Source organism: Hipposideros armiger, unplaced genomic scaffold, assembly GCF_001890085.2.
Source record: "Hipposideros armiger isolate ML-2016 unplaced genomic scaffold, ASM189008v1 scaffold_745, whole genome shotgun sequence".
Taxonomy (NCBI): Eukaryota; Metazoa; Chordata; class Mammalia; order Chiroptera; family Hipposideridae; genus Hipposideros; species Hipposideros armiger.
In genome coordinates this window covers 712,894-724,230 of record NW_017732095.1, presented here as the reverse complement: position 1 = coordinate 724,230, position 11,337 = coordinate 712,894, and the positions used below count along the sequence as shown (strand labels likewise).

Here is an 11,337-nt window from a genome sequence, read left to right as displayed (position 1 = left end):
GCAGTGTCACTGGCCCTCATATGTGGGATCCGAACCGGGGCCCTCTGGCATCCCAAGCGAGTTCTTAACCATCGCGCCACTCGGCCGGCCCCCCAATAAAATCTTTAAAAAAAAAAAAAAAATTAGTCACTTGTTTTAAAAGCACTCTTCAAAATGAGTTTTTAAAATTTTGCCAAATATATAAGATACCATAAGAGATCACTAATATCCCAATAGCCTGCCATTGTGAAATTTAGAGACACAAAAAAAATGCAGATAAAACTTTTTATCCCAACAGCTGCCACCATCCTTATACCTTTCATCAAAACTAATGAAAACACAATTATAAACTTTATGTGTGTCATCCTACAGGCCCCCTTTGAACCCAGGTCACACCTAAAAACTCCCAAGAACACAATGGCTAAGACACAGCTAAGCTAAGGCCAAAAGCAGCAGAGCAGAGGGCGTGGTTGAGCCAGTGGCATCAGGCCTTTGTCAGGGGCCGCCTACCTCGCTGACGCTGACAGAGCCACTTCCCATCTCAGCCAACTGCTCGCTCACACACATTATCTCCTTCTTGTTGTTTTGCAGACACGCCTGCGGAAATGGTAATAAACATAATGAAGCCAACAAAGCATTCCTATGGGAAGTAGTCCCAGGCCTGGCAGATGTGAGACGTCCTAACTAAATAAGGCTGTAATTTCAAATACGAACACTCAATTTGAAAATGTTTTTCTAATAAGGGCTTCTGTTTAAAATGACATATTCATTCAGTTTTCGGACATCAGTTGCTGCATTTCTCCAGGCAGTCTGTTTAAAGCAACCAACAAGGAGTGACAGGCCTGCTTCTCCTCTAGCGATTAAGGACGGGCCCGGGGACAGGTCAGCAGTGACTGTGGGACGGGCCTGAACCCCATCGCCACTGAAGACAGTTAAAAATGCACAGCTGCAGCCCCGCTGAGGCTCAGGCACAAAGGACACACACAGCCCCCAGGACTCCTGCCAGCGCTGCCACTTACTCCTCCAACAACTGCCAGGTCGGCACTCCAGGCAACGACCCTAAATGCAATCTAATACACTGCCAGGCTGTCCAAGGTCACGTTCCCTACACAGCTGCGTTATCAGCTGCGCTGTGCAGGGGCTGGCTTTCTTTTCTGCTTCCACAGCACAGTTACATTAAGGTAACAGGATTTACAAGCGACCTCTCTTCACCGAGGTGGGAAGATAGCGACGACGAGTGACCTCCTCCCCTAGACTGGGCACCCTGGGAGGCCAAGGCAGGGCCATCACTCCCAAGTCCGGTTTGCTCCCTTGTCACAGTTCTGCCGTCAGGGAAGTGCCTCTCCCTCAGTCTCACTCCAACAAGCAGCTTCAAAAGCCCGGTCATCAGCGCTGTGGACTGGAAGCAGAGGCTGGTGCGGAGGTGGGAGCAGGCCACGCTTGCCACTCAAGGCCACTCTGGTTTTCCGCCCGTGATGCCTACAAACTGCCCCATGCAGCCTCAGTGCAGACATGAGGCTGGCACTTCCAGAGCCACCTGCCAGCGTAGGGTCCCTCCCGTCTTCAGGAGGAGGGCTGATGTTGCTGCCCAGGACAGCCTGAGGCTCCGCCCCGATGCCCTGCAGCTAAGAGTCCCCACGTGGGCCGGCCACAGCACTTCTGTAACCCACGTAAGCTCAGGTGCCAAGGTGGGTCTCCTCAGCTCACCGTCATGCCGGCGCTGTCAGCCTGACACCCGCCGAGGCTGGCACCAGAGTGGCACCAGCCTAATTCAGGTCCAGGCGTCACACCCCTTCGTTCCTGCTCACTGAGTCATCTTTAACCTTTTCTAGCTGTTCTTTTGAGTCCAAAAGCTTTCGTTAAAACAAAAAACGTACGTGTTAAGAGTTACCTAATGCTTAATAATTTTTAAGATCACGCTGAGAGATTTAAAAGTATATGCCCCAGAGTGATTACTATCCTATAACTCACATGAAAATGGTAAAGCACAAGGACTACACAGGAGCTGCAGACCCACCACCGCACAGCTGGGACACCTGGCGTCCCCTACCAAGCAACGAGCAGGGGGGCCCGCCTGCTTGCTTACCTCGCTGTCCCGTGGCAGGAGTGCCCTCTGCACAGCCTCTAACTGGACTTCTGGACCCTCGGGCAGGCAGCCCGTAAGCAGCCAGGGGCGTCGGCCCTCATCTCGCTTAGACTGCAGCATGGACGCCAGGAGCAAGCTATTCATTTGCTGTTCCTGTAAGGCCTCCTTATCCTAGTTGAGAAAAAAGGTAAGGATTTCAGGCATCAGGGACAGAACTGCTGTGTTAAGGTGTACACCATCCCCAGCTCTGCCTGGAGCTCACCTGCACGTACCACACACCTGATCCCCAGATGCCCCTGCTAAAGGACGCAGCCCCAAACAGAGCCAGTGGCCCCGGCATCCCATTGTGGGGGACTGATTCTTAGAGGTCACTCAACAGGTACAGAAAGAGTCTCCAGGCTTAGCAATTTCAAAACGCCGCAAAGAACTTGCCGAAAAACAGGGCAATGGATGACAACACCTCCGTACAGGGAATATTAACAGCCCATTAAAAGTTTTCCAAGAAAACCTGATATGGATAAAACGTCGCCACATATTAAGTGGGGGAAGGAAGGGCACAGGAAGTTGTACACAGGCTCCCAAAGCGGAGGGAAAACACGGTGTTTCCTACATGCCTGGCACCCAGAGATCAGTGAGTGCTTGCAGGGGGACAGAAGGGGAGCAGCCAGCACACAAAGTGGATGGGCAGCACTGCTCCCCTGCAGGTGTGAGGCGAGGACGACTGGGCCCAGCTGGTGTTCTCAAGGAGGATCCCAGACTCCACTCAGTCGTTCTCATGGGCATTTTCCGCAACCAAACACGCCTGGTGAAAACTCGCCTCCTTGGGGGCGGGATGTGCCTTAGGGCGAGGTGAGTGATTCTAAAATAAAATTTCTCATTGAGCCTCCCTCACTTTTCACGTAAGCGTTTAACCTCCAGTGACAGGACATAACTGAAAAGTCAGAAGTTCAAGTGCTTTTTTTTTTCCCCAATTGTGGAATTGGGGGAGGGGAACAGTGTTGGGGAATTGGGGAGGGGGACCAGCCAAGTTGGTCTTCAATCTTAGCTGTGGAAGGCGCCAGTCACCATTTGGCTGCCCGCCGGCAGCTCGTGGCCTCTAAGCTCAAGATGCCGAGTTCAGTCTTAGCTGCGGATGGGCATAGCCCACCATCAAATAGGCAGTCTTGTTGTTAGGAGCACGTGCTTTCACCAGCTGAGCCATCCTGCCACCTGTTGGCAGCTCGGCTCAGGTGCAGCTCACTGTCCCATGTGGGAATCTAACTGGCGGCCCTGTTGCTCAGAGCTCACGCTCTTTAACTCTTAACCAACTGAGCCACTTGGCCGGCCCAGTTTTTGACGAAAGTACTTGCGTGGACACGCCGTGGGCCCCCTGCCCTCACACTGAGCACAGCTCACCCTCTCACCTCAAATGTTCAGATGCAAACAGAAGCATCTGTCCCTCACACACATAACTGCAAATTTCATGAAAACTGTCACTGGAGGCATTCTCACTGAGGAGTTGGCATAAATTACTAAACTAAAAAATTAAAATAACTGTAACTAGCTCTAAAGTATTTAACGAAGTAACTTTTTTAAACCTAAAATCTTGAGCATTTAACTTTACGAAATTACTAAAGAGTACTACACCAATTATTGTAAGGTGCTATTACTCTAAAAATGGGATACTGTGACTTATAAGAAAGATGTATTTGGTCTCCATCCGATTCCTAGGAGAGCTCCTAAAACCCTTGGAATTTCCTGAGTGATACGACAGAGCAAGGGGTTTGCCATTCAGAACAAGCCCCTTCCAGCCACACCTGAGTTTATGTTGCTGAGGCGACTTCTGGAAAGCTCTCGGTCGCCTAAGGGTGGGGGCTGGCCTGGTCACCAGGGGAACCAACCCTGTGATGAGGATTGGACCTTTCAGTCCATCCCTGACCTCTGGGGAGGGGACAGGGGCTGGAGGTTGAATCAATCACCAATGGCCACTGACTGACGCAACTGCACCTGGGTGGTGGGACCTCCCCAAAACCCCAAAAGGACGAGTTTGGTGAGCGCATGGAGGTGCTGGAACAGTAGACCCCAGGGACCCCGAGCCCGTCCCCAGGCCTCGCCCTCCGCGTCTTGCTTCCCACCTGCTCCTCAGTCAGACCCTTTATGACCCTAATCCCCTAAGAAACGTGTGTCCCGACTCCGGGAGCCCCTCTAGCAAGTTCCTGGGACCCAAGGAGAGGTGTGGGGACCCCCGACTTATAGGCGGTCTGTCGGAAGTACGTGTGGCCGGGCCTTGCGGCTGATGTCTGAGGGGCAGTGTTGTGGGACTGAGCCTCCCTCGTGGGGTCTACGCGAGCCCCAGGGGCTGGTGTCAGGACTGCACTGGGACCTGCTGAGGGCGGGGAGCTGCTCAGTGTGTGGGAACCCCCACGTTTGGTGAAAAGAGTTTCATGACGCAGCAGAGGACGCATGGAGCATTTCCCTCCAGAGCAGACAAAAGCTGAGAGGTCAGAGGAAACTCGGTCGGTCAGCGGGTGGCCCGGGGGCCTTGCTGACACTTGGTCTTCCAGAGCAGCTCGGGCGGTGCACCCACGACAGGGACCCGTCCAGAACCCCACATGCTGCGGGTGCTCACCTGCTGCAGCTCTCGCATGGCTCCCCTTAGTCCCTCCAGCTCCTCCTGGAGCTGGGTCACGTGCCTCGTAATGCTGGCATTTGTTTCTTCGAGATGCTTAATTTCCTCCTCCTGGATCAACACTTGTCTTTCTGCTAATTCTTTCTTTATAACCAATTCATCAAGTTCACCTGATTTTTCTCTCAATTTTTCCTGTAATAATTCAACCTAAAACAACAAAAAATGCTTCAGAAATACTATAGTTAAAAAAAAAAAATCTTCCAAATAAAAGTACCCAAACACTCGACAGAAAACTCGTCGTCCATGCGGTTTTCTAGACCTCGGTGCAATGAAGCCTCGGGGACGAACGTGGTGCAGCTGTTGTAAGAGGGGCACTCTCCCAAGGGGAAGACAGGAAAGCGATGACACCCAGTTTATCAGGAAAGGGACTTGGCCTCACAGCGAGGAGTGGGGAGCACTCAGCAGGAAACTTGGACGCTAAGCACAGACGGCACGACAGCGACCGACTGGGACCTCCAGAGAAGGAGGCTGTGGACGAAGCTGGCCCAAGGCACCCACTGTGCGCTCCCCTCATAGAGGGACCCCATGGGAGGGAGCACCCTGCCTGGGATGAGGCTGGACCCACAGGATGTCACCACTGGGAACACTGCGCCGAGGCGCACGGGATCTGTGTCTTACTTCTCATAACCGCACGTGAACCCAGTTGTCTCAGAACGTGTTTAACAAAGAACAAGCCCACTGAGTACAGAGACTCAGGCAGGAGCAGCAGACAGTCCGGCCCCACGCAGAAGGCTGCAGGGAACAGCAGCAAGACGCAGGGGCGCCGGCCACCCCACCCCCCATCCCCACACGCACCGGTCGGCCAGCACTGACAACACATACCTGCTCGTCTCGCTGCGCCTGCTGTCATTCCCGGATACATGGAAGACAAAAACAGTTTTCAACATAAAGCTTAAGAGCCCCATAGAGAACTGCTACCCCTTAAGTGTGGCCAGTAGCGGGGCCGACTTACGTCGCCGTCAGAGGGGCCCCAGGGCCGCGGCCGGGCCGCCTGCCGCAGCTGCTCCTCCAGCCTCTGAATCTCTTGCTGGAACTCCTCACGCTCCTGCTCCCGCTCCACAGCCTGCTCCTGTCACCAGGCGAGATGTGCACTCAGGGCCACAGTGCTCCCGGGATCGCCCACCCAGGAAGGAGGCCCAGCAAAGGGAGGCGGCTGGGCCTGTGCAGACCGGCCCCTGGCCTTCCGCTCAGTGGCCAGGGCTTCCAGGCAGCACAGGTCCACTGCTCAGCCACGTGGCCTCGTGCGGCACTGCAGAAATGCGGCTAGTGAGGGGACAGTCCTTCCCACATGGAGGCTTCCGCACAGTCAGCGGACAGCACAGCCCCGGCCGGCACCCATGTGACAAGGGGGCTCCTGCCGGACCCAGGGCTCAAGCCACTCCCTGGGGCTCACGCATCACAGGGCCGCGGTCTGCCCTGTCCGCCAACAGCAACCACAACCACTGGACTGCCAGCATTCTCTGAGAGCACAGGGCGTGGGAAGTGGCCTGGGGACAGCCATCCAGAGACGACCTCCAGTGCCCACGGAGCCCGCTCAGAACCCTTACGTCCATGAAGTGTCGCTGGCTGCGCAGCTGCTTGTCCAGACTCGTCAGCTGCTGCCGCAGGGCGCACAGCTCCCCGGCCTGCTCAGCACACGCCCGCTGCCGTGACAGCTGCTCCTGCAGCTCGGCCTCCAGAGCCTCCGTCTGAGTGCGCAGGGCACGGCGGTCTTGCTCGACCTGCTTCCGGCTCTCCGCCTGCTCCCTGCTCATGTCCTCCACTTCCCTCCGAAGAGCTGTAGGGACAAAGGGGAGGGGAGGAGCCCAGGACTCGGAGTGCGGCCCTTGTGCTGAGCGGAGCCCCAAGCGTGGCTTCCTAACAGTGATGCTGACACAGCGGATGCCCACAAAACACAGCTGCCCAGAAAAGGGCAGACACCACGGCCAGGCTTGCTGGCGGCCTAGACCAAGTCCTGGCTAGGACGGCAGCAGGGGGTCCCTGAGGCTTGTGGACCCTGCCCACGGACACGGTATGGCTGTCCCCGTCCTGGTCCTTATCCCACAGGAACAGGACTGAGAGGAGGTCACTCAGCCACCGCTAAGGAGGTCACGTGCACCACCAAGCCAGTGTGAGCCTGTCCTGTCAGACCCCGAGCCCCCATTTGCACAGAGCCACAGTTCGGCCAAATGCCACCGAAAATAAAGCCAAGCATTTTTGCAAAAATCAATACAATTTTAAAATTGCAAATTTTAGGACTGGATGAGTGGCTCAGTTGGTTAAGGGTGCGAGCTCTGAGCAACAGGGTCGCCAGTTCAACTCCCACATGGGCCAGTGAGCTGTGCCCAAGCTGAGCTGCCGCTGAGCTGCCAACAGGTGGCAGGATGGCTCAGCTGGTGAGAGCACGTGCTCTTAACAACAAGGCTGCCGGTTTGACTCCTGCATAGGATGGTGGGCTGTGCCCCCCTGCGACTAAGATTGAACTCAGCACCTTGAGCTGAATGGCCACGAGCTGCAGATGGGCAGCCAGATGGCAACTGGACTTCAGAGCCGAGCTAGCTGCGCCCTCCACAACTAAGATTGAAGGACAACTTTGCTGCTCCCCTTCCCCAATTCACCAATAAAATCTTTTTTAAAAAAAAATTGCAAATTTTAAATCAAAATGGGCTAAAGTAAAAACTTTTTAAGCCTGAGAAAACTCCATCTTAGTATTCCCAAATGATAGTATCAGGTCCTGTTGGAGGAATTCCTCCTCCTCAAACACCCTCTGACATGGAAAAATGCAATGAACCTTAAAACCTCTGTCCCAGGAACACAAGCCCTGATGAGCCCCCCTGCAGGAAAGCGCTCATTACACACCCAAGGCTAGGACAGCATCTCAGGGAAAAGTGGGGACCCTCAGTAGATCAGCAGCCCATCCACAATTCCTGGTGTGACATCGCGGCTGCAGTCCAGGTAGACAACGCATCTGAGAAGCACCCGTAAAGGCAGGCCTGGCTCTGCCAAAGCCGCATGGGTTCAAACTATCCAAATGTAAACATTAAATCCACCAACTTCTGCTCACACTTCACCAGCTGTAAAAGCCGCTCTTCTTTCTGGTTTATAAACACGTGTCTATCTTTCATGACAACCCTCTATCACCACTAACAGAACATTCTAAACATGTGCTAGTAAGTCAGCAATTACGGTGCATTAGCCTTAAACGTGCAGTTAGGTCAACGTCATTCACAGCCCTTGGAGTCGGAACGAGGCTCGTGTGTCACCGCTGTGATGGTCAGTGCTGCAGGAAGGGCGCCCAATGACAGCACAGGCGGCCTCTGTGCGAGCACGTCTGTGTGGCTGCCGAGCGCCGCCTGCGGGCCGGGTGGAGTGGGCGGCACAGCTGGATCACACAGGAGGAGGGCGAGCCGGCCCTGCAGGAACCTTCCAGGGCGTCTTTTTAGCAGTCTGCCGTGGAAGCTATGCAAAGCGTCCCCTCTTCAGTGAGGGGTCTGCAGTGTCCGGGCGAGCGCACAGCAGTCACCCACAGGCCTCTGGCCTGTGCTGACGAGCCTGAGTCCTTGTCGCTAAAGCAGCAGGAGGGTCCGTGCACAGAAACACGGCCTCCTCAGAGATGAGAGCAGGGGACCGGCCAAGAGCGCAGCCAGAGATCAGAGGGGGCGGTGGCGGCAACAGGACGGCCCCTCAGACCTGTTCCTTTCCACCGCCCACTGCCTGGGCCTGAAAGTCTGCCTCCCAGAATACCTGTGTTGAACCCTGACCCCCGGAGTGACGGTAGGAGGAGGCGGGGCCCTCAGGAGGAGGCAGTAACAGGGTGGAGCCTTGTGCTGGGGTCAGAGACCTCCCCCTCCCCCACCCTTCTGCATGTGAGGCCGTGGCGGGAAGACTCCGTCCGTGGCCCAGGGAGCCAGCCCCTCACCAGAAGGAGACTAGGCCAGCGCCCTGGCCTTGGACTTCCAGCCTGCAGGGCTGTGACGACAAACATCTGTTGCTTAGGGGCCACTTGGTCTATGTGTTTGTCACAGCAGCGAGAAAGACTGACACAGGGCTGTATGCACAGGTGTCACAGCACGTCCTGGCTGCCAGGAGTTTTATAAGGCGACAAACACGCAGGACACATGCATCGCCATGAAACATGCACACAAACAGGCGAGGCAGAGTGGTTTTCCACAAGGCACCAGGACCTCCCAAAACTTCTGGAAGGTTGGCCAACACTCGCGAAACCCCAAAGCAGAACCAGGACCCAGGGCCATCCCTGGACCACACCTGGGGGAGCCCGTTGCGAGGGAGGCAGGTGTGGTGCTGGCGGGCAGCATGTCACATGGCTTGCACAGGGTGACCAGGCGCCTTCAGTGACAGCACATGCTGAGGCCCTGGCTGGGAGCACACAGCTGTGTGGGGTGAGAGGAAGGAACAGAGAAACTAGGCCGAGCTAACGATATGGAAATGACAGCAAACCCAGAGAAAGCACAAGAACTACCTGGTGACAGAGCAAAGGAAAGACTGGTCTGGGTCCGGGACAGGGCTCCATGGACACGTCGCTTCTGCAGAGGCGCCGTGTGCACAGGAAGGCCAGGCCTCGGGAAGGCCAGGTGTGGCAGGGCCGCAGGTATGGACACACAGGCCACAACGAAAGGGCCGGATTGGGGGCCGTTTGGTGCAGGCCCAGCCCAGGCAGAGCCCCTCGGGTCTCAGGCAGCTGAGACAAGGCTGCTCCCAGCCCAGGGCCACTGGCTGCTCAGTCGGTTCGCAGCTCCGTGTCTCCGAACCCCCAGGATGAGGAGAATGGGCTGGAAGTGCCATGTTCACGGGATAAGAATGGGCTGGGATGAACAGGGTGTGGGCTGGACCGTCCCGCAGAGCACCTGGGTGGTCACATGGCCCTGCAGGCTGGGTGGTGACACCTGAGGACGGGTGCAGGGGTCCCGCACAAGAGGGTCTGTCCCACTGGGTGGTGCAGCCCATGCGGAGTTCCAGGACACAAAAGGGTGAGTCCAGAAAAAATGCTGAGTGACGAATCCCAGATCTAACAAAAAACAGGGCTTAGAACAGGAGAGGTGTGGGCAGCCCACCCAAGACACAGGACAGGACGTGTGGGGGCATCACAGTGGAGAGAAGTTGCTAAGAACACCTGCCAAGGAACAAGACAAAGACAGCTCAGCAGAAACACTGCATGTAAGAAAACAATGGGTTACAACCTCCAATTTTAAAGAAAGAGAAATCAAATCTAGAATTGTCTCTTTCTAGCCATAACCTCACTCAAGGGTACAAAAGGGAGACTCCAGGCTTCGAGGTCTCAGAGCTTTCCTTCTCTGAAAGTGTCAAGGAGAAAACCACCCACAAGTGGCTGCCGTCAGACGGCCACTTGCACATTGACGCAGGAGACGGAGCTCACACGTTCTCACGTGCACGTGCGCACACACACGTGGGCCAAAGCCTCGCCTGATGCCCGCACGGCTGGCGGCAGTGCAGACGGGGAAAGGCAGGACAGGGTTCGGTGCTGGGGAGTGAGGGGTCCCGAGCAGACAGCAGAGCAAACACAGAAGAGATAGTGGGTGCACAGCAGAGGCTGGTCAGTGAGCTGGGGGCAGAGCAGCCCACAGCAACTGGGGACAGGCTCCAACGCCCATGGCACAGGAGGAAACCAGGCTAAACAGAGCAAAAAGGGGGCCGACAGGTGAGCGTCTCAGAACATCATGAATGTAACATCCGTGAGAGACAATTAGAAGTATTGGAAAAAGTCTGAAAACAAAAGGGTGAAAAGTAATATACAAGGGAAAAGGAAAAAGCTAGTCTTTTTTTAATCAAAAACTTACATCAAAACATGGGAAGGGAGCAAAGGGGCTCCTGTACATTAACGGAAGCAAGCGGAACAAGGTGAGGTTTGGAAACCATCACAGACAGTTTACAGGCTCGTGCGCGAAGACCCACAGCTGTCTACAAACCCTCTTTGCTTGAAGAAGCTGCGGGCCTGTTGGACCCAAATGTCGACCAAGAGCTCAGGTAAGTGCGGGCTGGGCATCTGCCCGGCAGGACGCATGAAGCCAAGAGGGTGAAGCCAGGCACAGAGGCCAGGAAGACGGGAACGCTTGTTCACTCACGAGGAAAATTAAAATAAAACGAGTTCAAGGAGGAGCTACGTTTCTAACGGGTGCGAGCGGCCCTCAAATGGCCGAGGCTCCGCCACAGAGCACCAGCCGGAGTGGCCCTGCGGCCACAGCAAAGGGGGGACCTGGGGACACACGCCTCCCTCGGTGGGCGGCCGTGGGGACCGGCAGCAAGGGCTCCACATGACACGGTCAGAAAGCTGAGCTCACATATTTGTTTCTTACGAATCTGCTCCTGAGGACACTGCTACATGCGAACTCCACGTTTTATACTTTCTATGTTTTGACCTTTTTTATTTAAAATATTCGAATCTCTACAGAACACTTCTGCTAAAGCTGTGCTTTCTTAGTTAACATTAACATGAGGAACTTTTGTGTTATTTTAAGGGACATTTTTAAGTCACTCTATTTTTTTGTGGCCTTGGCTATTTATCTCAAGCATGTTGGCGACATGTGCAATGCCATCTGCCAGAGTCTATTATGACCCACAGACACGCAGAGCCAGGGTGAGCAGGGTG

At 55.1% G+C, this 11,337-nt stretch overlaps 1 protein-coding gene across 1 annotated transcript in view; it reads right to left on the bottom strand.

Annotated features, from left to right (window-relative positions):
- The window catches only part of PCNT (pericentrin), a 127,504-nt gene that overhangs the window by 63,204 nt on the left and 52,963 nt on the right, over positions 1 to 11,337 (bottom strand). Inside the window, exons 23-28 of the mRNA XM_019628028.1 lie at positions 6,281 to 6,510; positions 5,686 to 5,802; positions 5,556 to 5,576; positions 4,674 to 4,880; positions 2,066 to 2,236; positions 490 to 576 (exon numbers count right to left, since the gene is read on the bottom strand). Coding sequence (XP_019483573.1) covers positions 490 to 576; positions 2,066 to 2,236; positions 4,674 to 4,880; positions 5,556 to 5,576; positions 5,686 to 5,802; positions 6,281 to 6,510 — 833 coding nt within the window. The remainder of the gene's footprint in view (positions 1 to 489; positions 577 to 2,065; positions 2,237 to 4,673; positions 4,881 to 5,555; positions 5,577 to 5,685; positions 5,803 to 6,280; positions 6,511 to 11,337) is intronic.